Source organism: Panthera pardus, unplaced genomic scaffold (genome assembly GCF_024362965.1).
Source record: "Panthera pardus isolate Hobbes unplaced genomic scaffold, ASM2436296v1 HiC_scaffold_24, whole genome shotgun sequence".
Lineage (NCBI taxonomy): Eukaryota > Metazoa > Chordata > Mammalia > Carnivora > Felidae > Panthera > Panthera pardus.
The window spans coordinates 46619158-46643476 of NW_026526810.1; the positions used below are offsets into that span (position 1 = coordinate 46619158).

Consider the following 24319-nt stretch of genomic DNA (forward strand, 5'->3'; position numbering starts at 1 on the left):
TGGATTTGGGCAGGATATACACATTTAAAATCAATCATCCTGTCAATGTACCCTGAAGCCTTAGAAATGAATGTGACTGCATGAAGAGTGGGAGGGAATTAGATCCTGGGAAAGTCTTTGAGGCACAACAATGTATAAAGGACTGGTAAGAGGAGAAGAATCTATAACTAAAAATCTATGACTTTTGTCCAGACTCTGCCCACATGTTATCTCGACCATTTAAAACTGTTGTGTTCTTTAAATCGATTTTAAAAAGGCTAACTTCTGAAATGAGTGAGATATGATTAGCCTTGGGATTTCCTAGCAGAGATGACTAGGAGCCTTGAATGAAGAGAAAAAAAACTTGTTGATCTGCAAAAGGAAAGGTTTAGTGAGTAAAATTAAGCAGGATTCCATGAAATTGAATTCACACAAATTCTAAGGGGTTAATGCTTGATTAAGAAACATGAAGGAAATGTAAACTGTTTACTGAATGAGAAGAATATAGCTTGGAAAGGACCCTAGGAGTTAGATTGTTTAAATATCTCCTTTTCACATGTAGAAACTGAGACAAAGAGATGGTAAGAGATTTGAACAAATCATAATTGGTGTGATTTCCTAGACCAGTGGTTCTCCATGTGTGGTCTGGGGAACCCTAAGAAACTTTGGGAGGTTTTCAGAGGATCCACAAGGACAAAAACATTTTCATAATAATACTAATGGTATTTGTCTTTTTTATTCTTTTTCTCATGAGTATACTGTGGAGTTTTACAAAAGCCACATGATGTGTGATGTCACAACAGATTGAACTACAGAAGTGGATATGGGAATCTAACCGTTTTTTAAACCAGACCTGTAATCATGTAAAACAATGCCATTCCCAAAACTAATTTTTTTTGTTATGGAAAATATAATTATTTTTCATAGAAATGTTACCTATGTTAATATGTCATATGCTTATTATCATAATTATTATAATAGTCATATTATTATAGTAATATAATTAGTGTTCTAAGACCATTGCTATAATAAAATTTCTCAACTTTAATTTCTAATATGGTAAATCTTATTAGATCTAACCCGCTTAAAAAGGCCTAGAGTTCTCACAAAGTTTTAAGAGTGCATAGGGGTTCTGAGACCAAAAAGCTTGAGAAGTGATGTCCTAGCCTAGACTATAAAAAACAGTCATAGGGAAGTCATACTGGTAAAAGTAGAAGGCACATAATTTGCCTTTATAGCTCTGGTGATAGAAGGGAGAAAATATGGGAGAAATTATTAAATTGGATTGCTGTAGAAGAAAAGCAAGAAAGGCTTCCCTAGAATTAAATGTTTTTCCCCCACTTGAACAATTAGATAAATTATATATGCTTTCCACCACCCTCCAACTCTTTCCACAATGGGGGCAATTAGAGCCAGGGCACAAGAAAAACTGCATGAGTTCTGGCATCTAGGAGAGCTGACCAACAGTCTTAGGAGAGAAGACAAGTCCTGGATAAGTCAACACAAAACAGTTCCCAAGGTGCATTATACACATTCAAACCCAGGAGGAAACTAGACTAGATTAAGTCTTAGCTAAGAGTAGTAAAAGGTTAGAATGGAAATTAATTCACTGTACTTTGTTATTTATATTTCTTTAAATCAAGTTCTAAATTTTATATTCTATTAATAGTCAATATTCATGTTCATCTGTTTTGAGGCATTCTGTTTTTAGAGAAAAGGTATAATCGAATGAAAGCATGCAGTAGTCTTTGACTTGATGAAACTTGTGATGGTCAGTGTTCAGACCGTGGAACTGTGATCCAGAAAGTTGTTTCAAACCTTAGGTGGTTACTTGGAAGAAATATATTGTCATGTCATGTCATTCATTCAACAAGTAATTAAGTATATAGTATGTGCCAAGCTGTAAAACCATGCCTACAAATGTAGGCCAAGTATTCTGTGGTTTCAAAAAAGATTTTTCTGAAGCAACATGAGGCACAGCCAGGGGAAGGCTTAAGGACTGGAGATGAGGGGATCCTCATCAGGGCTGTCATTCTCAAACCTGGGGGGGGGGGGGGCAGATTAAAAATATAGCCATAACTAATACAGACTTCCAGTTAAAAGAAGGTAGAAAATAATTTTGAAAGCCTCCTGTGAGGCATGCTTGCAGCCTGGATTGTGACCCCAAAATCAACCACCAAGAATGAAAGAAAGGGCATTCCCAAGGAGTAAAGAGGATAAAGAAAAACATCAGCAAAGACTGAGAACTAATGCATAAACCATGGCTTTGAATGACTAGAATTCCATGTGGATATCATTTGGTATAATACCAAAAGCTGATTCCTATGGTAGGTCTTGAGTTTTTGCAATAGGAGACAGGCAAGCAAAGCTCTCAATTCTGTTCAATCCAGAAGGCTTAATTTGAATTTATCAACTCTTCAAAACAGTAGGTAAGAAAAATAGTAAGGTTGTATACATCAGAATAAAAACACTTGTTTCTGAGTTTGGGAAATCAAAGGATTCCAGTAGATGGAATATTTCTAAGTTAATAGAACAGGAATAAAACCAATTGACTTAGTGACCTTCTAATTAAAGACACTGAGTATTTTGCTACTAGCTAAAACGTTATGCCCATTTCCAAATTTCCTGGCTGGAGTCCTAGGAAAGTCTAGTTTTGACGGATTTCATTGATTATCTACTATGCAAAATTTTTCTTTTCAGTTAGAAACCCAGAAGGACAGATAAAGCTTTATTCCAAAGGAGCAGACACTATTCTGTTTGAAAAACTTCATCCATCCAATGAAGACCTTCTGACTTTGACGACAGACCATCTCAGTGTAAGTGCCTCTGTCTTAAGGTTAGCACAATGGCCCTTTGGCCATTTCCTGTGATTAGGTCTTATTTTAAAAATATAAGCTAAATGATGTGACTTTTGAAATAGAAAGCACAAGAAAATGTGCCAGTGAATGTCTGGAAACTGGCACATGGACCCCTGTCCTGCTGAAAGTCTGATCAGTCTTACCACAGATAGGTTAACACACAGCAGCTGTGAAGTAGCTGCTGCATGTAGCCTCCTGAACTCTGGCCAGGGAAAGGCTCGGGACACACCTGCTCTAACTCTCCTGCAGTTTGAGGCTTTTTCCCTGGAGACTGGACGGGTTCTGGGAAGAGGAGCAGGACAGTTGCTTTCCCTTGGGTTCTAATGTGTCTGACACCAAAGGAATCCTTTATGATTACCCCTAGCGAATAGTTTAGGATTGTGTTTAGATGCTTGAGGGGAAAATCATAGCCAGCTTTCTCCTCCAGGGGTCCTTCTGATCAGGTCATAAATTATATTGAGTCACCTATGTTCTCTAGGTTGAAGCTACCAAATGCATACATTCTGAGACTATGCATAGTATCTTTATAAAAGCTTTCTGAAGGGAGCAGGACTAATCTTTGGCGCATATATATATATATATATATATATATATATATGCAAAAGAGTAAGAGTCTGATTTAATGTGAACATTAACCTGGTTTAAACCTGAGATTCAGGTGTCTTTCTGATATTTGTTTGAGGTTCCATTTAACCGAATATGAACTTTAAGGGCAGCTGGTCAAAACTCTCATATCCTCATTGGTTTCTCTCCTTTAAAAAATTATTGAGGATTCATGTTCTTTGTCAAGCCCTATATTTAATACAGAACATTCCCTGGATCTTTAAAAAACAAACAAACAAACAAAGCAAAACAAAAAATTACTTTGCCTGACTTTAAGTTTAAAGAATGATGGTTTAGTAATATTGGTTACAAACATAGCTATTGTTTTTGTCTTTCGAATAGAGCATTCTTGATTTTCTTTTAATCTCTTCCAGAAGGCCGACATGGTCTTTTTAATTTTTTTTTTTTTTTCTGAAAACAACACTGGAATCATAAGTATCTGACTTTTGCCGTTGCTCAAACACCACAGGCCTTGGATTTCATACATTCTCCTTTCATACTGAAGTATAGGAAGCCTAATTTGGTCTTTTTACATTTCTATGCACAAGAGTTTTTTTCCAGGTAGCATCGATTTGACTTGCTCTTTGCTTCATTTACTTTATTTGTTTTGGCTTTAAATTCTGAGGTTTTCAGTTTATATTTAATAATTGATTTTGAATTGTTTAATGGTAGGAAACGACCTTGCTCAAATGCTCATTTAGGATTAAACTTGTGATTCATGCACTAATTAAATAACTTAAATCATCTGTCCCCTTTTGTAATGCCATCTTAGAGTTAATTCACTGTTGTGCAGAACAGAGAGGAGAGCACTGGTAATGCTCAGTGCGGTTGCAAGTTAAAGGCAAAGAAGCGTTTCTGTGAATTAAGAGGACAAAAGATTGTTACAAGGAAGTAACTAGATTTTCAGATCAGTAGGGGACCCAGTGGTGGTCTTGCAAAATGTGACTGCAATGTCCAGAGTACTACCAATTGCCTACAAGATAAATTTGGATAATTTTTTTCTCATGGTCTCTGTGGGCGAAACCACATCATTGTCATATGCACTGAATTTTCTTTTCATTTACCTAATTAGGGTGTGTCATGGCTTAACTTGTGCCTGATCACAGACCTACGTCTTTTCTATAAGCCAGAACACAGCAGAGAAGATATGTTCGGTGGCACTGTCCAAAGGAGCAGAAATGCTATAAAAACACTTGCAGTGTGGAGGCCCATAAAATGACCACTGGAGGCCTAGACAAAGTGGGAGGTTTCCAGCATTTTCACAAAGCAATCTACATATGTTTCTAGCTATTGTGACTATGTGAGACACGTAAGCAACTACCAGTCTCCTGTTTTTATTTATTTATTTTTCCTATTAGAAGGATAAAACATCAGAGGTATCACTTGAGATTGTCAGTTTACTGAGACACTAAACGAAACGTATGGTTCTTCAATTAATTGACCAATTATTACACACTAACTCCATAGAAATCAGCGTCTCAAAAATAATGATTTTTAAAAATAACATGACTTGATGGTGTTGTTACAATTTCTAAGAATTTTCATTATTAAAATAAAACTTTCATATAGCAGAAAATGAGAAAATTTATAGACGATCTGGAATGATGAGTAAAAGTTAGCCTCCACTTCTAGTCCTACTTCCCAGAAGTAAACATTTGTATTAACTTTTGGCCTTACTCTCCCATTTTCCCCTAGAGGTTATTATTACAGCATAATAAGCTTTGACTTCTGTTGCCTGACCAGCATTTATTTATTCATCTGTACTTTTTCTTATGGAAGACTTCAAGCATAAACAGAAGTAGAACTCAGTTAATTTTAGAAACAGCTGTATTGTTAAGGGGAACATGACAAGAGTATTGAGATGTCATGCTGCCATATTTTGAGAGAGCTCCTACCTTTGATTTGAGACCTATGGTTCCTCTGAGAAGCCTTTCCTCTCCACTAGAAGTCGAGTGCCATGAGCCATGAAACAGGCTAGGTCTCTTATTGCCAAGAGTGCTTCTTCATGTAGGGGATAGGTTGGAACCAATATATGTTGCTTCAAATGGATATCTCAAGTAATGGGTGTGGTTGATCACTTCTCAGCTAGGACACTTAAGCAGGTATTTAAGCTGTCTTTAGGGAGAAGGCTAGCTCCCCTGAGTGTTTTAACCACATAGAAATAAAATATAAAATACAAACATTCTATCCCATTTCCAAGGAGATTAAAAAGTTGGAGGTCAGCGTGGCCAAATAATACTCTTGGGACAAAATTGTTGTTGCTGTTGTTGCCATGATTATTATTCTCTGATGGTTCCTAAATTTGTTTCTGCTCCTGCAGGAATTTGCAGGGGAAGGTCTTCGAACTTTGGCCATTGCATACAGAGATCTGGATGACAAGTACTTTAAAGAATGGCATAAGATGCTTGAAGATGCAAATACTCTTATAGATGAGAGAGATGAACGGGTAGCTGGGCTATATGAAGAAATTGAAAGGGATTTGATGGTATGCATTTAGAAGCATGATGGTTTGTGTTTACAGAAGGGATAGTATGTGTTTAGAGATCTAGCATGGGAGTAATTCATTGCTAAATCATCTTGCACACAGCTGATGTCCCCCTTTCAAACACTGAGTCATACTATATATATTGGCTTCAAGTTTTCCATGTATGGCCCTAGATAGCCTAGAGGATTAATTCTATTAGCAGTAGGTTATACAATTGTCCCCTCAAAGTAGAAGATAGTAGCATCTTTATTCTTTGTCAGCCTCTGGTATGTACTTGATAATATGTTGGGGGTTTTTTCTCCCTGCTTTATGATCTACCTTTTTAGAGCAGGAAAACTTGCCATGAAGAGTGGCTATAGCTCTAAACCATCCTAGGCCACGAGGTTCTGATGATATCTGTGCTTCCCAGAGTATGAGCTTTAGAAACTGCTCCTCCCTGAGGCCCCAGTTGGCCATTATGCTCATCTATCATGAGTTACTAAGGAGCATGTTATGTTCATCTCTGGGTAAAATATTCTACAAGAATCTTCACTTTTTAGCTTATGGCATCTGTTGGTTTGTTAATTTAGGACAATGACTCTACTTTTTGGTGATCCTTACTATGAGATTAGGGCTCTCCTTTGGACCTTTCCATGTTGACATAAGTGGGGAAGCATCTGGGGAGTTCTTCAGTTCTTAGAAGCCCAAATGGCTTCTGATGGTTTATGCTAATACGTTATCTGAGCAGATCAGATCTCTCATGTGAATTCTAACTTCCAGGATCCCTGCCATTAATTGGTGTGCCTCCTTTTGAGGTCCTTCCCAACCCATCTCTGCACATAATAAGATGCTTACTGTGTCAGTGCATCATAACTTCCATTTTCAGTTCATGTTCCCTGACCTCTAAACTCTGTGATTAAAAGCCATACATATTGTGGATGTTGTTTGCCTGCATTAACATATGGTATTCTCTATTTTTAATAAAGCTACTAGGTGCTACTGCTGTAGAAGATAAGTTACAAGAGGGTGTTATTGAAACGGTTACAAATTTATCACTAGCCAATATTAAGATCTGGGTCCTAACAGGAGACAAACAAGGTAATTTGAAAATGGATGATGATGATGATGTCTTGAAAAGAGGGGGGATTAATTTCTTTTTCTCAATGTTTATTTATTTTTGAGACAGAATGAGAGTGTGAGTGAACAGAGGAGGGACAGAGAGAAAGAGAGAGAGAGAGAGAGAGAGGATCCAAAGTGATCTCTGAGCTGACAGCAGAGAGCCCAGATCTCACGAACCGGGAGATCACGACTTGAGCCAAAGTCGAATGCTTAACCAACTGAGCCATCCAGGCACCCTGGACGGTGGGAGGGAGGGTGGGGGAGGGCAATAATTTCTATGGTAAAATTTAAACAGAAAGCCTAATGAATTAGATATTTTCCCAGTCCTTCAAATAGTAAGGAGTAGAAATACAAAAAGGAAAGCTAATACATTACAAAAATTTATTATTTAAAAACAAAAGAAAACAAACTAACAAATTATCTTCTGTAGTATACCCTGGGGTCATTTGAGTTTCAGTGCAATTGCTTCTTAAATATAATAGTTTCACCTGTAGGCAACAATGGCATTAAATAATGTTTAGCTATTGTTTCACATGGGTACTTCCTCCCCCAGTTAGGACAGAGAGTGGCACAGCACTGGAGCAGCACATTGGATACCTCAGGGCTACTTGGTTAGTTTCTTGATGTTTGGGAGGTTTGGGGAGACTCGGGGAAGCAGCTCTTTATCAACTCGTGTGGAAATATTTTGACATTTTAACAATCAACACAGGTGTACCAGTGCAAGCTGGCTAAATTCCAGGACTGCCCACGTAGTGGTACAATGAGAGCTGACCCACTTTCAGACGTGACAAAACACCAAGTCAGCAGAGAAAGAGTCATTATGTTCAGAGTACTCTGTTTCCTAAGAATGAAAAGGGATCAATACGTTTTAGATCTATTGCTATCAGTAATGGTTAAAACAAATGTCATTTTATGCTTGGTCATCTGTAAATCAGAAATATTTAGTTACTTGGCACACATATGTTTTCAAGATTTTCTCTACTTGTTACATATTTTTTAGGACATTGGAGGATTTGTAGATAGGATAAATCAGTTCTCTATATGTTCACCCAAATCACTGATTATAAAAAATAAACATTAGAGAGTTGAGCTCTGTGGTGTGTTAACAGAGACTTCTTAGAGTTTGGTGTTGATCAGTAGGTACATTCACAACTATTCACTTACTTATGAATATCCACAGGTTTACTCTCATTGAACTTTCATTTCTATGGCATATACAAAGAATATGCTAAGATTTTATCAATTGCCTTGAGACTTAAGAAAAATCTAATTGTTCTACAGAATTAACTAGAGCTGGGGCGCCTGGGTGGCTCAGTCAGTTAAGCATCTGACTTTGGTTCAGGTCATGATCTATCTCACTGATTGTGAGTTCGTGCCCTGCATTGGTCTCTGTGCTGACAGCTCAGAGCCTGGACCCTGCTTCTGGTTCTGTGTCTCCCTCTCTCTGCCCCTTCCCCACTTGTACTCTGTCTCTGTCTGTCTCAAAAATAAATAAACATAAAAAAAAGAAAAGAACTAGAGCCTAATGACTCAATAGAATTAGAAACAAATGGCCCTATCGAAGATGGAAGGGTTACCTAATTATCCTAGGGTCCAGTTCTGCAGAAGGAGAGGAAGGACTGCTCAACATTATGTAGTTCTCCAGTTACCTAGTAGCAGCATTCCTGGGTGGTCTTTGAGGTGATCTCACATTCCAAAGTCTTATTTACTTAATGGGGAAATGGCAATATTGCGTGTGGGAGAACTATAAAGCTATCATAAGAGCATTTTTGCTGTTCAAATGAACATTTTGTGAGTTTTTTTCAATGTGTCTACCCCATCAGATTGAATAATTGCTAAATTAAGTATGTCAGCTCTTTCAGAGGCAGTATTTGGGACTTTAGGGAAAAAAATATTTCACTGTATCACAGGATCTTAGGGTATTTTCTTAAGTACTAATTTTGGGAATCAAGAAGTTTTTTCAAAAACTAGATGAGAAGGCTGAGAATTTATAGATGTTGCTACTTCTCCATGGATTTAGCAAGTGGTGAATTTGGTCATGGAACCTGGGTCTTTGAATTTAGCTCTGGGTTTCTTGTGTTTTATTACTCATTGTGGTCTCTCTGACATTAAGGGGCAATGCCTCAAAACTGTTATGGAAAAGTACTTATGTTATTAATTAATATTCTAACTGAACATTATTTTGTATTAGAAACTGCCATCAACATTGGCTATGCCTGCAACATGCTGACTGATGATATGAATGATGTGTTCATTATATCAGGGAACACGGCAGTGGAAGTCAGAGAAGAACTCAGGTAAGTGTTGAAGGAAGGAGGAAAGGAAGACAGGGAGTGAGGGAGGGGGAAAGGGAAGGTCAGATAGTTGAGAAAGTAGAAAGGTCTTTTATAGTTTCTGCGGCCTTAGTTGAGTATAGAGCTCTTTCTGCATGTTTCCTAAACTCCTATTCATTTTGGTGACAAACTGAGATAAATTTGACATCAGTAGTGAAATGTCATCTTCAGGCCTCCAACATTTTCCACATATTTTTAGAAAAGGATTTCAAATCATTTACTTTGGGTTGTCCTTTAGAAATAGCTCTTATGGGGCACCTGGGTGGCTCGGTCGGTTAAGCGTCCGACTTCGGCTCAGGTCATGATCTCACGGTCTGTGGGTTCGAGCCCCGCGTCGGGCTCTGTGCTGACAGCTCAGAGCCTGGAGCCTGTTTCGGATTCTGTGTCTCCCTCTCTCTGTGACCCTCCCCCGTTCACGCTCTGTCTCTCTCTGTCTCAAAAATAAATAAACGTTAAAAAAAAAAAAAAAAAAAAGAAATAGCTCTTATATGATGAGTGACCAGATTTAATGAGGGCATTTGTTAAAAATAGCAATTCACTAGCTTCTTCATTTTGGCTCCCAAATTAAGAACCTCCAGGGGATGGAGTATGGGGATTTGTATTTTCATAAGGACCTAGATGAAATTATGATTGGATAAATTTGGAAAACACCACTGTAGGAGATGGTATGTAAAGTTGGAATAGAGTCTTTCAGCATTAAAGAAAGTAGATATTTTGACATAGTTACTATTAAACCCAAATATATAATGCTTATGAGATATAGAATACTGTGAAATTTTTAGAAGAACATTTTAAGAAGAACATTTTAAAAGTCTGCATAATTATTTTCTAAGAACTTTAAAAAATGCTGTCCTATAACAATTTTTGCTTGTTAATGCTTGAAGTAGCATCTTTAAGCTCAGCCCATCCTGGGTCTGGCCAAGCAGACTATTGAATTAGAGACAAATTGCTTGTATCTTGCTGCATTCTAGAAGGGGATAACCTTCCCTCAACACAACAGTGGAGCACTATGGCTTCCTTAATGTGTCTCCATCGTTACACTTTTGTTCATGAACCTTGGGGAAAAAAGGGAAGTCTTTTTTTTTTCTTTTTAATTCGAGTTAGTTAACATATAGTGTAGTATTGGTTTCCAGAGTAGAATTTAGTGATTTATCACTTACATATATAACACCCAATGTTCATCACAAGTGTCCTACTTAAATCCCATGACCCATTTAGCCCATTCTCTGCACCCACCTCACCTTTAGCAACCTATGGTTTGTTCTCTATATTTAAGTCTCTTATGGTTTGCCTCCCTCTCTGTTTTTATCTGATTTTATTTTTCCTTCCCTTCCTCTATGTTCTTTTTTGTTTCCTAAATTCCATGAAATCATATGATATTGTCTTTCTCCAACTGACTTATTTTGCTTAGCATAATGCACTCTAGTTCCATCCACATTGTTGCAAATGACAAGACTTCATTATTTTAATCACCAAGTAATACTCCAGTGTGTGTGTGTGTGTGTGTGTGTGTGTGTGTGTGTGTGTGTGTGTGTGTATACCACATCTTCTTTACCCATTCATCAGTGAATGGACATTTTGGCTCATTCCATAGTTTGGCTATTGTTGATAATGCTGCTGTCAACATTGGGGTGCATGTGCCCCTTCAAATCAGCATTTTTGTATCCTTTGGATAAATACCTACTAGTGAAATTGCTGGGCTGTAGGGTAGTTCTATCTCTATCTTTTTGAGGAACCTCCACACTGTTTTCAGAGTGGCTGCACCAGTTTGCATTCCACGAACAGTGCGAGAGGTTTCCCCTTTCCCCACAACCTTGCCAACATCTGTTATTTCCTGAGTTGTTAATTTTAGCCATTCTGACAGGTATGAGGTGGTATCTCAATGTGGTTTTGATTTGTATTTCCCTGATGATGAGTGACTTTGAACATCTTTTCATGTGCCTGTTAGCCATCTGGATGTCTTCTTTGGAGAAGTGTCTGTTCATGTCTTCTGCCCATTTCTTCCCTGGATGATTTGTTTTTTGGGTGTTGAGTTTGATAAGTTCTTTATAGATTTTGGATACTAACCCTTTATCCAATATGTCATTTGCAAATATCTTCTCCCATTCTGTCAGTTGCCTTTTAGCTATATTGATTCCCTTACTGTGCAGAAACTTTTTATCTTGATGAGATCCCAAAAGTTCATGTTTGCTTTTATTTCCCTTGCCTTTGCAGACATGTCAAGTAAGAAGTTGTTGTGGCTGAGGTCAAAGAGGTTGTTGCCTGTGTTCTCGTCTAGGATTTTGATGGTTTCCTGTTTCACATATAGGTGTTTCATCCATTTTGAATTTATTTTTGTGTATAGTGTAAGAAAGTGGTCCAGTTTCATTCTTCTGCATGTTGCTGTCCAGTTCTCCCAGCACCGTTTGCTAAAGAGACTGTCTTTTTTCCACTGGATATTCTTTCCTACTTTGTCGAAGATTAGTTGGCCATATATTTGTGGGTCCATTTCTGGGTTCTCTGTTTTATTCCATGGGTCTATGTGTCTGTTTTGTACCAATACCATATTGTCTTGATGGTTACAGCTTTGTAATACAGGCTAAAGTTCGAGATTGTGATGCCTCCAGCTTTGGTTTCCTTTTTCAACATTACTTTGGCTATTTGGGGTCTTTTGTGGTTCATACAAATTTTAGAATTTTGTGAAGAATTCTGGTACCATTTTGGTTGGGATTGCATTGAATGTGTGGATTGCTTTGGGTATTATTGATATTTTAATAATATTTGTTCTTCCAATCCATGAGCATGGAATGTTTTTCCATTTCTTTGTGTCTTAAATTTCTTTCATAAGCTTTATATAGTTTTCAGTGAATGGATCTTTGACCTGTTTGATTAGGTTTATTCCTAGGTATTTATGGTTCTTGGTACAATTGTAAATGGTATCTATTCCTTGATATCTCTTTCTGTTGCTTCATTATTGGTGTGTAGAAATGCAGTTGATTTCTGTACATTGGTTTTATATCCTACAAATTTGCTGAATTCATGTATCAGCTGTAGTCATTTTTTTGGTGGAATCTTCCAGGTTTTCCATGTAGAGTATCATGTCAAATGCAAAGAATGAAAGTTTGACTTCTTCCTTGCCAATTTGGATGCCTTTTATTCTTTTTGTTGTCTGATTGCTGAGGCTAGGACTTCGAGTACTATGTTGAACAACAGTGGTGAGAATGGACATCCCTGTCATGTTCCTGAGCTCAGGGGAAAAGCTCTCAGTTTTTCCCCATTGAGGATGATATTAGCTCTGGGCCTTTCATATATGGCTTTTATGATGTTAAGGTATGTTCCTTCTATCCTCACTTTCTTGAGGGTTTAAAAGAAAGGATGCTGTATTTTTGTCAAATGCTTTTTCTGCATCTATTGACAGGATCATGTGGTTCTTATCCTTTCTTCCATTAATGTATCATGTTGATTGATTTGCAAATATTGGACCAGCCCTACAGCCCAGGAATGAATCCCACTTGATCCTGGTGAATAATTCTTTTAATATACTGTTGAATTTGATTTGCTAGCATCTTGCTGAGACTTTTTGCATCCATGTTCATCAGGGATATTGGCCTGTAGTTCTTCTTTTTAGTTGGGTCTTTGTCTGGTTTTGGAATCAAGGTAATGCTGGCTTCATAGAATGAGTCTGGAAGCTTTCCTTTCATTTCTATTTTTTGAACAGCTTGAGAAGAATAGGTATTAACTCTGCTTTAAATGTCTGGTAGAATTTCCCTGGGAAGCCATTTGGCCCAGGACTCTTATTTTTTGGGAGATTATTGTTAAGTGATTCAATTTCTTCACTGCTTATGGGTCTGTTCAAACTTTCTGTTTCTTTCCATTTGAGTTTTGGTAGAGTGTGAGTGTCTAGGAATTTGTCCATTTCTTCCATGTTGTCCAGTTTGTTGGCATATAATTTTTCATAGTATCCTCTAATAATTGTTTGTATTTTTGTGGTATTGGTTGTGATCTTTCCTCTTTCATTCATTATTTCATCTATTTGGGTCCTCTCTCTTTTCTTTTTGAGAAGTCTTGCTAGAGGTTTGTTAATTTTGTTTATTCTTTCAAAAAACCAGCTCTTAGATTCATTGATCTGTTCTACTGTTCTACATTGATCTGTTTCTTTGGATTCTATATTGTTTATTTCTTCTCTGGTCTTTATTATTTCTCTTCTGCTGCTGGCCTTGGGTTTTCTTTGCTGCTGCCTTTCTAGTTCCTTTAGGTGTGAGGTAAGTTTCTGTATTTGGGAAACTTTCTTGCTTCTTGAGATAGGCCTGAATTGCAATGTATTTTCCTCTTAGGACTTCCTTCACTGCATCCCAAAGGGTTTGGACTTGTCATGGTTTCATTTTCATTTGCTTCCATATATTTTTCAATTTCTTTTTTAATTTCCTGGTTGAACCATTCATTATTTAGTATGATGTTCTTTAACCTCCATGTATTTGGGGGCTTTCCATTTTTTTTTCTTGTGGTTAATTTCAATTTTCATAGCATTGAGATCTGAAAACATGCATGATATGATCTCAACCCTTTTATATTTGTTGAGAGATGTTTTGTGACCCAGTATGTGATCTATTTTGGAGAATGGTCCATGAGAAGAATGTGTGTTCTGCTGCTTTTGGACGAAAAGTTCTGAATGTATCTGGTAAGTCCATCTGGTCCAATTTATCATTCAGAGTCATTGTTTCCTTATTAATTTTCTGCCTATATGATCTGTCCATTGTTGTAAGTGGAGTATTAAAGTCCCCTACTATCATGGTATTATTATCTATACATTTATTTATGTTTGTGATTGATTTGTATATTTGAGTTCTTTCACATTGGGGGCATAAACATTTGCAATTGTTAGATCTTCTTGATGGATAGACCCCTTAATTATGATATAATGGCCTTCTTCATCTCTTGTTACAGTTTGTAACTACAAAGTCCAGTTTGTAAAATCCAGTTTGTCTGATATAAGTATGACTATTCCGACTTTCTTTTGCTGTCTGGCAGCATGACAGATGGTTCTCCATTCCTTCACTTTCAAACTGCAGGTGATCTCAGGTCTAAAATGAGTTTCTTGTAGGCAGCATATAGATGGATCATGTTTTTTTGTCCATTCTGATACCCTGTGTCTTTTGATTGGGGCATTTAATCCATTTACATACAGACTGACTATTGAAAGATATGGATTTGGGGTGCCTGGGTGTCTCATTCGGTTAAGTGTCTGACTTCATTCAGCTCAGGTCATGATCTCATGGTTTGTGAGTTAGAGCCCCTCGTCGGGCTCTGTGCTGACAGCTCAGAGCCTGGAGCCTGCTTCAGATTCTGTGTCTCCCTCTTTCTCTCTCTGCCCCTGCTCATGCTCTCTCTCTCTCTGTCTCAAAAATAAATAATAAAAACATTAAAAAATTTTAAAAAAGAAAGATATGGATTTAGGGTCATTGTGTTACTGTATGTGTTGTGCTTGTGGTGATGTCTCTGGTCTTTTGTAGTCTTTACTGCTTTCCACTCAGAGTCCCCCTTAGCATCTCCTACAGGGCTGGTTTAGTGGTCATGAACTCCTTTAGTTTTTGTTTGTCTGGTAAAGCCTTTATCTCTCCTTCTATTCTGAATGACAGCCTTGCTGGATAAAGGATTCTTGGTTGCATATTTTTCTTATTCAGTACATTGAATATTTCCTGCCACTCCCTTCTGGCCTGCCAACTCTCAGTGGACAGGTCTGCTACTGCTTTTATGTGTCTCTTGTTGTAGGTTAAGGCCCATTTGTCCCTAGCTGCTTTCAGAAATATCTTTGTATTCTGCAAGTTTCACTATGATATGTCATGGTATTGACTTGTTTTTGTTTTGAAGGGAGTTCTCTGTGCCTCTTGGACTTGGATGCCTATTTCCTTCCCCAGATTCGGAAAGTTCTCACCTGTAATTTGTTCAAATAAACCTTCTGCCCCTTTCTGTCTCTTCTTCTGGAGCTCCTATAATATGGATATTATTTTGTTTCATTGAGTCACTTAGGTCTCTAATTCTCCCCTCATGGTCTAGTAATTTCTTTTCCCTCTTTTTTTCAGCGTCATCATTTCCCATAATTTTATCTTCTATTTCACCTATTCTCTCCTCTGTTTCTCCTGTCCTCACTGTCACTGCATCTAGTTTATTTTACATGTCATTTACAACATTTCTTAATTCATCATGACTGTTTCTTAGGTCTTTGATCTCTGCAGCAATAGATTCTCTGCTGTCTTGTATGCTTGTTTCAGACCCAACTATTAGTCTTATGGCTGTTATTTTAAATTCTTCTTCAGATATATTGTTGGTATCTATTTTGAACAATTCTCTGGCTGTCATTTCTTCTTGGAATTTCTTTTGGGGAGAATTCTTCTGTTTCATCATTTTGACTAGGCTTCTGTCTTTAATATGTTTTAATGACTTGTTATGTGTCCTACACCTGCAAGAACTACTGTATTAAAAAGTGGTCATATGCTGTCCATGGCCTGGCACTTCAAGAAGTGTTTTTGGAGAGTGTTGCATGCGCTTCATTGTTATGTGTTTGGCTGCTGTATCCCACTGGTCAGTCTTCTACAAAGCTCCTCCTAATTCATTGTTTAGCCCTTCCATCAGGTGTGCTTTGATTTGTTCATTGACATAACCCTGGAAAAAAAAGAAAGGGCCGGGAGTCTGATCCCATACAAAGAGAAAAATGAAAGGGTGTGTGTGGGGGGTGGGGTGGGAAGCAGAGAATCAAAGAAATTATAAGGCTTAATCCAAAGAGAGAGAAAGAAAAATAAAGGAGATCTAGAAAAGGTGTAAAAATAGTAGAGTAAAAATACCTGATTAAACCGACAAAACAGAAAGAAAGAAAGAAAAAAACGTATATATATAATAAGAAATGACCAAAAATCATATCAGAAAGGATGAGCCTGTTTCCAAAGGAAAAAGAAGAAGATGGTAGAAAGAATAAGAAAAGAGAAGAAAAGAAATGAAAAGAGAGGGGAAAAAAGAAAAGAAACAGACTAACATTCAAAACAGCAGGACAGTTGTCTGTTGGTGCCTGGGACCGGTGGCTGTACTGGTCTGGAGGAGAGGCCTTCTGGTTGGCACAGTGTCAGTATTCCTCTAGTAGATGAGCAATTGCCAGGCACAGAGGGTTGGGGTTTGGTGTGAACAGGTCCCGCCTCCATTGGGGGCCTGTTGTCCTATTCTCTGAAACCCCACTGTGTTGGTGATGGGGAGAAAAATTGGCGACATCCCAATCTCTCCTCCCCAGACAGGTGTCTCAAACCATGTTGTTCAGGCTGTCCTCCCAGAGCAGTGTGGGCGGCTGGCTTGTCCTGCTCTATAGTTTCCTGTGTCTCCTAGGCACTCAGCTGGGATTTAAAACCCGATATCTTAGGGGATCCCGAGCCATGCAGACCTGGTTCTGGGGTAGTGCCACTCCGCCTTGCCGATATGGCTGGTGCCTGCACTGTCTTTTGTACTTTGGGGATCAATATACCCTCTTCCCACAGTACTTAAGGGAGGGGACGGTTCTCTCCCAGGGCACCCCTGAGATCACTACCACACCCTGGGGCTGGCTCCCCTCCCCTCAGGCTCACACACATAGTGGTGGCTTTGGTTGGGAAAAAGTCACACACTTTTGAAAACTGTGATCTTTAGCTTCTAAAGCTGTTTGCAAAGGAGAAACTGGCTCTGTCTGTTTCCTTCTTCCCCAGTCTGTGGTCTAGAGGGGTTTTTCTCTTGTCCTAACACAATATTGCATCCACAGCTTCTCTTTCTCTCCCTTTTGTCTCTCCATAGAAGGGGATCCCTCCCCTCTGTGCCCAGGCTGTTTTATCTCCCTTAATTTGCAGACATGCACCTCTGTCCTGCCAAGCTGTTTCCCTCCACCTGTGGAGATTTTTCTGTCACTCCACAGATAGATTTCCTGGGTGTTCAAAGTATTCTAACCTCAACATCACTGTCTTTGAGGGATGAGGGACATCCCAGTCCCCCTAATTCTCTGCCGCCTTAACTCCTCCCATGTTCTAGTTTTCAGTGTACAGATTTTTACCTCTTTGGTTAGGTTTATTGCTAGGTGCCTTATGGTTCTTGGTGCAATTGTAGATGGGATCAATTCCTTGATTTCTCTTTCTGATGCTTCATTATTGGTGTATAGAAATGCAACAGATTTGTGTATGTTGATTTTATATCCTACAACTTTGCTGATTTCATGTATCAACTCTAGCCATTTTTTGGTGAAGTCTTTCAGGTTTTCCATGTAGACTATCATGTCATCTGTGAAGAGTGAAAGTTTGACTTATTCCTTGCCAATTTGGATGCCTTTCATTTCTTTTTGTTGTCTGATTGCTGAGGCTAGGACTTCCAGTATTCTGTTGAACAACAGTGGTAAGAGTGGACATCCCTGTCATGTTCCTAACCTTAGCGGAAAAGCTCTCACTTTTTCCCGATTGAGGATGATATTAACTGTAGGTCTTTCGTATATGGCTTTTATGATGTTGAAATATGTTCCTCCTCTCCCTACTTTGAAAAGAAAGGAAGTCTTAACTGTTAGCACCACCAATTGCTACTTGTAGATTAAATTTTCCGACTTCTATACTGTTTTACCCATGGTAGGAAACTGCTGTACATGCTGGTAGAAGCTATGACTGAAGACTGCATGTCTTTGCCAAATAAATTGGTAAATCTAATTATTAAGGACATAATGTTATTATTGGTATTTTTATATAACTTTAATGATAGATTCTATGGAGTTTTTTGGGGGAAATATTAATAATTTGTTTAATAATTAATAATTAAGTTTTTTATTTTAAGAAAATCTTTCTCTTTAAATGACCTTTTGTTTGGGGACTTTAACTTTTGCTGAAGGAAGATGGATATGAGCAGATCTAGATTCTGATGAGCCTAGTGCTAAATGCTTTAAGAAAGTGCCTGAGGCACTATTATAAGCTGGATACATGTATTACATTTCATTCCCAAAGCAACCCAGTGGTAGGCATTATAATTATCCTTACTTTACAGATCAGGAAGTTGAAGCATAGATAAGCTCAATACATGCCTGAAGTTTCACACGTGGCCAGTGGTTCAGCTGGTATTTGAATCTAGCGTGGTCCCAGATCCTGTGCACTGAATCACTTGCCATGTGTCTCCCTAAGCTTTTACCTTCGATGTGTTCTTACTCCCTTTAAATGACTGATATAAAAAATGTAGCTGTTGAGGCATCTTACTGCTTCATTTAAGGTCATACACCAGTGTGAATAAATTCCAGAGAGTGACAGCAGGTGTAAGAGGAAGGATATGGGCTTTGTGTTAGAGGGACCCAAGTTTGAATCTCAGATTTGTACTCAACTGGTAGACTGATTGATTTTCAGGATGCTGTTCAACCTCTCTTTGATTGGTTTCCTCATTTGTAAATGGTAAAATATGCAAATATCTACTTTGTAGATTATTTTATTTGGGAGATTCAAAGAGATAAGAATGTAAAGATTTATGGCCATTCAGTGAGCATGCTTCTTGCCTTCCCCCCCCCCCACTTGGTCCCTTCCCTTTTTTCTCTTTTCTTTAGCTGTTGTTCCACAACAGGGACTCCCTTTATTAACATTTCCCTAATAGACTCTGTGGAGTCTCTATTAAAATTATATAAAAAATTCTATCAGTATTTGTCCATGTTAAATAGAATAACACAAAACTTAAAAAAAAAAGTGGTGAGTCTAGGTGCACTTGAGTGCCTCAGTCGGTTAAGCAACCAACCTCAGCTCAGGTCATGATCTCGTGGTTTGTGAGTTTGAGCCCCGCATCAGGCTCTCTGCTGTAAGCACAGAGCCTGCTTCAGATCCTCTGTCTCCCACTCTCTCTGCCCCTCCCCAGATCTCTCTCTCTCTCTCTCTCTCTCTCTCTCTCTCCTAAAAATAACTAAACATTAAAAAAAAAAATTACAGGTGGAGAGTCCATACATTCTTATCATAGAGCAATCTGTATTTTTTATTAACCTTCTTAATATATTGAAGACCGCACACTGATCCCTTACAACCTTTATGGATGTCCTTCTTCGATTGGTTACATTGGATAAAGATATTGCAGGTTGATGGAACAGCACACACAAAGGCATAGAAACATGAAAGAAATTATGTTCTATTCTAGAGAAAATATTCCAAGTTGTAGCTAGAGAGTATGATAGAACTTAGAGGTGGGGACCATTTTTTCAGAGACAGATTGGTGATAGATTGACAAGTGAAAGTGGCTATGCTTTATCCTGAAGTTATTGGGTGAATGTGGGTGGCTTCTAAGCAGATGAGTGATAAGCCCAATTCTACATTTTAGAAATAACATTCTAGTGACTGGATAGATGGAGTATGTTTGATGGGAAAATGAATGTTATGGGGAGATGCATAGGGAGGCTGTTGGAACACCCAAATTTAGAGATGATGAGGGTTGAACTTAAGGCAGTGAGGCTGTTAACAGTAGATGAGGAAAGTGTGGAATCAAACTGACAGCTCTTTTGGAAGTAGAATGGTTAGGACTCAATTTCTAGCTTGTCTGACTTTCATAGCCCAGAATACACTCAACTGTGCAAGAACAGAAACTCCTTAAATTTTATAAAACTGAACTTGAACTCCTTTTCTGCCTTGTGACAGAATTAAACTAGGTACTTTTGGGTAAGGTCTAAGATGCACAGTTGCTTTACCTGTTACTGATCCTCAGCATCTACCCTACTGGCATCTAGCACTTCCCACTTCTGTGTCCCTGTCTGTTCTCCAGACTCTCTGGGTTGCTGGCTGTCCCTCTTGGCTGACTTCCACATGCTTCTGGGGAAACAGGGAAAGTGTGGCTGCTCTTCATCTCTGTATCCAAGAAGACTTGTGCTTTCACATGGCTACCTCTGTTCCTGAAATCCCTTTACTCTTGTATCTTCTTTGTTACCATACTTCAGCGGCAGCTATTCCATACTCAGTTTCCCAAAAACTCATCAGAGGATTCCATTACCCACACACTCCTCCATCCACTACCAATCCAGGTTATGAGTTTTCTTTCTTTTAGTGACTCTCACCAGCATCTAAGCTCCTCCCATAGTCTATTTCCTCTAGGCTTGGATGGGCTTTCTACTCTATTGCTTATGGCAATATTTTATGCCCTGATTCCTTTAAGGATTAGTCTTAAGATACATGGAGAACTTTTTTTCTTCCCTCTCAAAACCCCATAGTGAAATTCAAGATCAATGCTGCTATCAGTTTCAAGAGTCTATTTCGGTACCTAAAAAGCAAGGTCATGACTCTTTTTTGTTCCCTCTGTATTTGACTGAGATCTCCTGAGGCAAGGTATGTTTCTGAGTAAATAGCATCATCTATGGTAGTGGTGGTGATTACAGAAGGGGTAGGGAACCAAAGTTAATATCTCAAGATTTTATCAAACTACCTATGGCTGACTAAGTAGATGGGATAACAGTCATTATATGGAAGGAATGTGCAGAAATATTAATTCTCATAAACTTTTGTTGGGAGTGTACGTTGGTAGAAACTTACCAGAGGGCAAACTTGCAACATATTTCAAAATTACATATATATACACTTTTCATCCAGTGATCACTACTTCTAGGAATTGTCCTTAAACAAGTGTAAAAATGTTTGAATATGTATATAAAGAAATATTGGTTGCTTTACCAATTATAATAGAAAATTAGAAAATGCTCAAATACCCAGCCACAAGGGATTTTGTTAATTACTATGACATATTTAAGCAATGGAATACTATGCAGTTAACAAAAGTGATTATGTGTCTACTGACATTGAAAAATGTCCATAATAAACTTAAGTGAAAAATGAGATAACAAAGTATCATATATATGATTCCTTTTTTCCAAAGAATGTATTTGTATATATGTATGTGAGTTCAGTGAGAGTTGATGTAAAAACAACCCAAAAAGGTATGTCAAAAGAACAGGATCTAAATGATAGTAGCTATTAGCAGGAAATGAACTAAGTGATTATATTTGAACCTATTAAATGTGTTGAGATTATTTCATAAACATGGATATATAATTTTTATGCATATCATGCATGTAGCTTGTTTCAAATTTAGTGTTATGAAACTGTCTTAGACACTTTGGCTCCTGTGTTAATTTTGCCACCATAACTGTTTTACTATTAAAGGTATGCCCAGAAATCTACAATTAAATGCTGCTATGGCTCCTCAGAAGATTACTGCATTGATTATATTTTGCCAATACATAGATATGTCTTCTGCCCAAAGGAAGACAGACCAAGAATGTAATTTTGCTTGGGCTGACAGGCCAACTCACTCCATGTTTCATTTTTGTTGTATTGATCACGTCTTGTTGGAAAAATTCATGTCCTATAACTAATTAAACCATGACATGTCTCCACTGCTTCTGAGGAATACCCCAGTGATGTATCTAGGAACTGACATTTCTTCTTTAATCAGCAAAATATGCGTTACACTTTTTTGGGCACTACCTGGTAGAAAGTTATCTGTATGAGTGAGCAGAGTTCTCAAATGCAAATGGCTCCAGAACCAGACAGATAATATTAGTTGCGTGATCTGGGCTGTATATAAGACATTAGGGAGTGGTGGAGCCTTGGGTGAAAGTGAAGTCAGGTTGTCCATAAACTCATACAGAATTTTAAAAACACTGTGCAAGCCAAACAAAATGCATTTTGTTCCTCATTTCAAACTTCTAGTCACCCAGGCAAAATATTTTAGTAGGTTAAGTTTCTATCATAAATTTTAGAGTACTAACAGATCTTGGTGATGTTTTAGTACACACTGGTGCAGTTGCCCCTGTTTTCGTAGCTGGTGACAACCAGTCTGATTGGCTGTCCCGTTCCCCTAATTGCTAATAAATATGGGTTTAGGGGTTGAGTGTCTTAGATATCACATGGGTAGTAAGGGATGGAACTGGGGCTTGAAATCAAAATTTCATGTACTTCCTCCCTTTGTCTACTCTTGGCAGCATGGTCCCATCCCTTAACTGCCCCTCTGGCACTGTTTTTGTCCCATCCTAGAGGAAGCCTGTGGCCTACTCTGTATGTAACTCAGCTTAGTGTGGGAGACTGAGAACTGAGAGCCAGGAATCTGAAGACTTAGGTTCTTGACTGGGTCTGTAACTGACTTGTCAAGTAGTTGGAGGTCAGATCACCCAACTGTGGGCACATGAGATGTCAGAGGGTGACCCTGGGCCTGAACCCAGCTCTCCAGGCTCCAAGATCAATGCTCTTCTATCAAAGTCAGGGTTGTCTTCTTTTAAACATGGTGCCATGTTTCCTTAACAGGTCCAGGTAGTGTTTGAAAACAGAGTGCCTTACAAGCACTAACAAATGATCCTTTTCCCTACCATCTCTTTTTATAGAGTGCAGAGTGCATGGAAGCCAACATGGGCCTAACTGTGCTCTGCTATGTTTACGGTGGCACAGGGCTGTGAATGCCACATTTGCCTCAGCCGTTAATGCGTGTCTTCATGCCAGGATTATAATAGACTGCCCTTCCTTACAAAGCTTGGGGAAAAACAGGCACTCTTTTGTTTTAGCATTCGTTATTTGTGCTCTGTGGTTAAACATTGTGTGTTAGGCCCACAAAAATCTATAGTTCCTGTTCAAGGAAAGGAGTCATGAGTAGTTTTCCCCCTCCTCCTAATTTTTTTATTTCTTTTTGAGAACCAGCTGGTATTTTAAGAGCTAAGTTCCGGGAAGAAAAAGAAATGATAGCTATAGAGCATGGGCAAAGGTCTGAAAATGCGTGAGCCCAGTCTGGTGAGGAGGGTTGTTGGCCCATGTGGAGGGAACACAGTGGGAATTTAAACTGAACTGAAAAAACTGTCCCTTTTCTGCCTGGAGATGTTAAGACAGTTTAGAGGGGGGAAAATCCTAAGTAAATAGAATTTCAGCCAATACTTTCATGAACTTCACCCTTCTTTGGAATGTTTTTATTCTCCGGGGGGGAAACAGAGATTGAGTCATTTATACAGCGAGTGAGAACTTTACTAAAAAGGAAACCTCAGGAGATGTTTGCCCTTTGGTGCTTTCTTAAGACCCAATTTATGAGCTCTGCAACATTGTCAGAAAAATGCTTGCTTCTGAGCTTGTTTTTCTAGCTTTCCTTCATTATATGGGACAGTAAATTTTCATGACTGTTTAGGAGGATTCCCTGACATGGTTATCTGATGTAAACTCTGATTTTCCCACTTAACAACATTGTTTTTTCATGTCTGTTCTCCACCCCACCCCCTCACCTTAACTCTCTAAATTTCACACATAGCACTATTACTTTATAAATCTTTTTCTTTGATTCTACAGACTGATTGCTAAATGCATGATATCATTCTTGGAGCCAGAGACATGTAATCTCTGGGTTCCTTGGGTTCCTAAATGCAGGCTGTGATTTTGGTGTTGGACAGCAGAAGGAGATGTTGAGCCAGAAGATAAGGGTGTTTTTGTATGTGTGTGTTGTGTGTGTTTTTTTTTTTTAACTTTGCATATAAACAATTAGTGTTGAATTTTCAAATAATTAGAAAGCTAAGGGCTAAAACAGTTATTTTTGTGTAGTCAACCTTGCCTTCTTTTTACAACATAAAGATATTTTAATAAATGTTTTCTACCTACGATGAGCCTTTGGGGAACCATTTCATTGTGCTGTAAGGCAAAACATCCATTTTTTGGCCTCTCACTCCCCATTTTCTCCAGGGGCCTCATTTTGTATATACAAGTTGTGGCCCAGTGTATTCATGGGTGGCTTTGGCACTCATCTTGAGGGAGCATCTGCCACGTGGCTCTCTGGTTATGGTTGAAAGTTCTGGAGTCATGGCAGCTTGCCCTATGTTACTTCAAAACCTGTCATCCAAATATCCTTGGAGAGGAAATTTCCCTTCCATTAAAGGCATTTTCTGTCCATTTTGAAGAGAAGAGTAAAATACATCTTCTAAGTATGTTAAGTGACCATACAATCTTTTTCTTAAATAGCAGAGATGG

General features: G+C 38.3%; 1 protein-coding gene across 7 annotated transcripts in view; it reads left to right on the forward strand.

Annotated features, from left to right (window-relative positions):
- ATP8B4 (ATPase phospholipid transporting 8B4 (putative)) overlaps window positions 1-24319 on the forward strand; it is a 253329-nt gene that overhangs the window by 185676 nt on the left and 43334 nt on the right. For all 7 annotated transcript variants that reach the window (XM_019442149.2, XM_019442151.2, XM_019442152.2 and 4 more), the window contains exons 17-20: window positions 2680-2795; window positions 5761-5925; window positions 6891-7002; window positions 9215-9320. In XM_019442149.2, the coding sequence (XP_019297694.1) occupies window positions 2680-2795; window positions 5761-5925; window positions 6891-7002; window positions 9215-9320 (499 nt within the window). The remainder of the gene's footprint in view (window positions 1-2679; window positions 2796-5760; window positions 5926-6890; window positions 7003-9214; window positions 9321-24319) is intronic.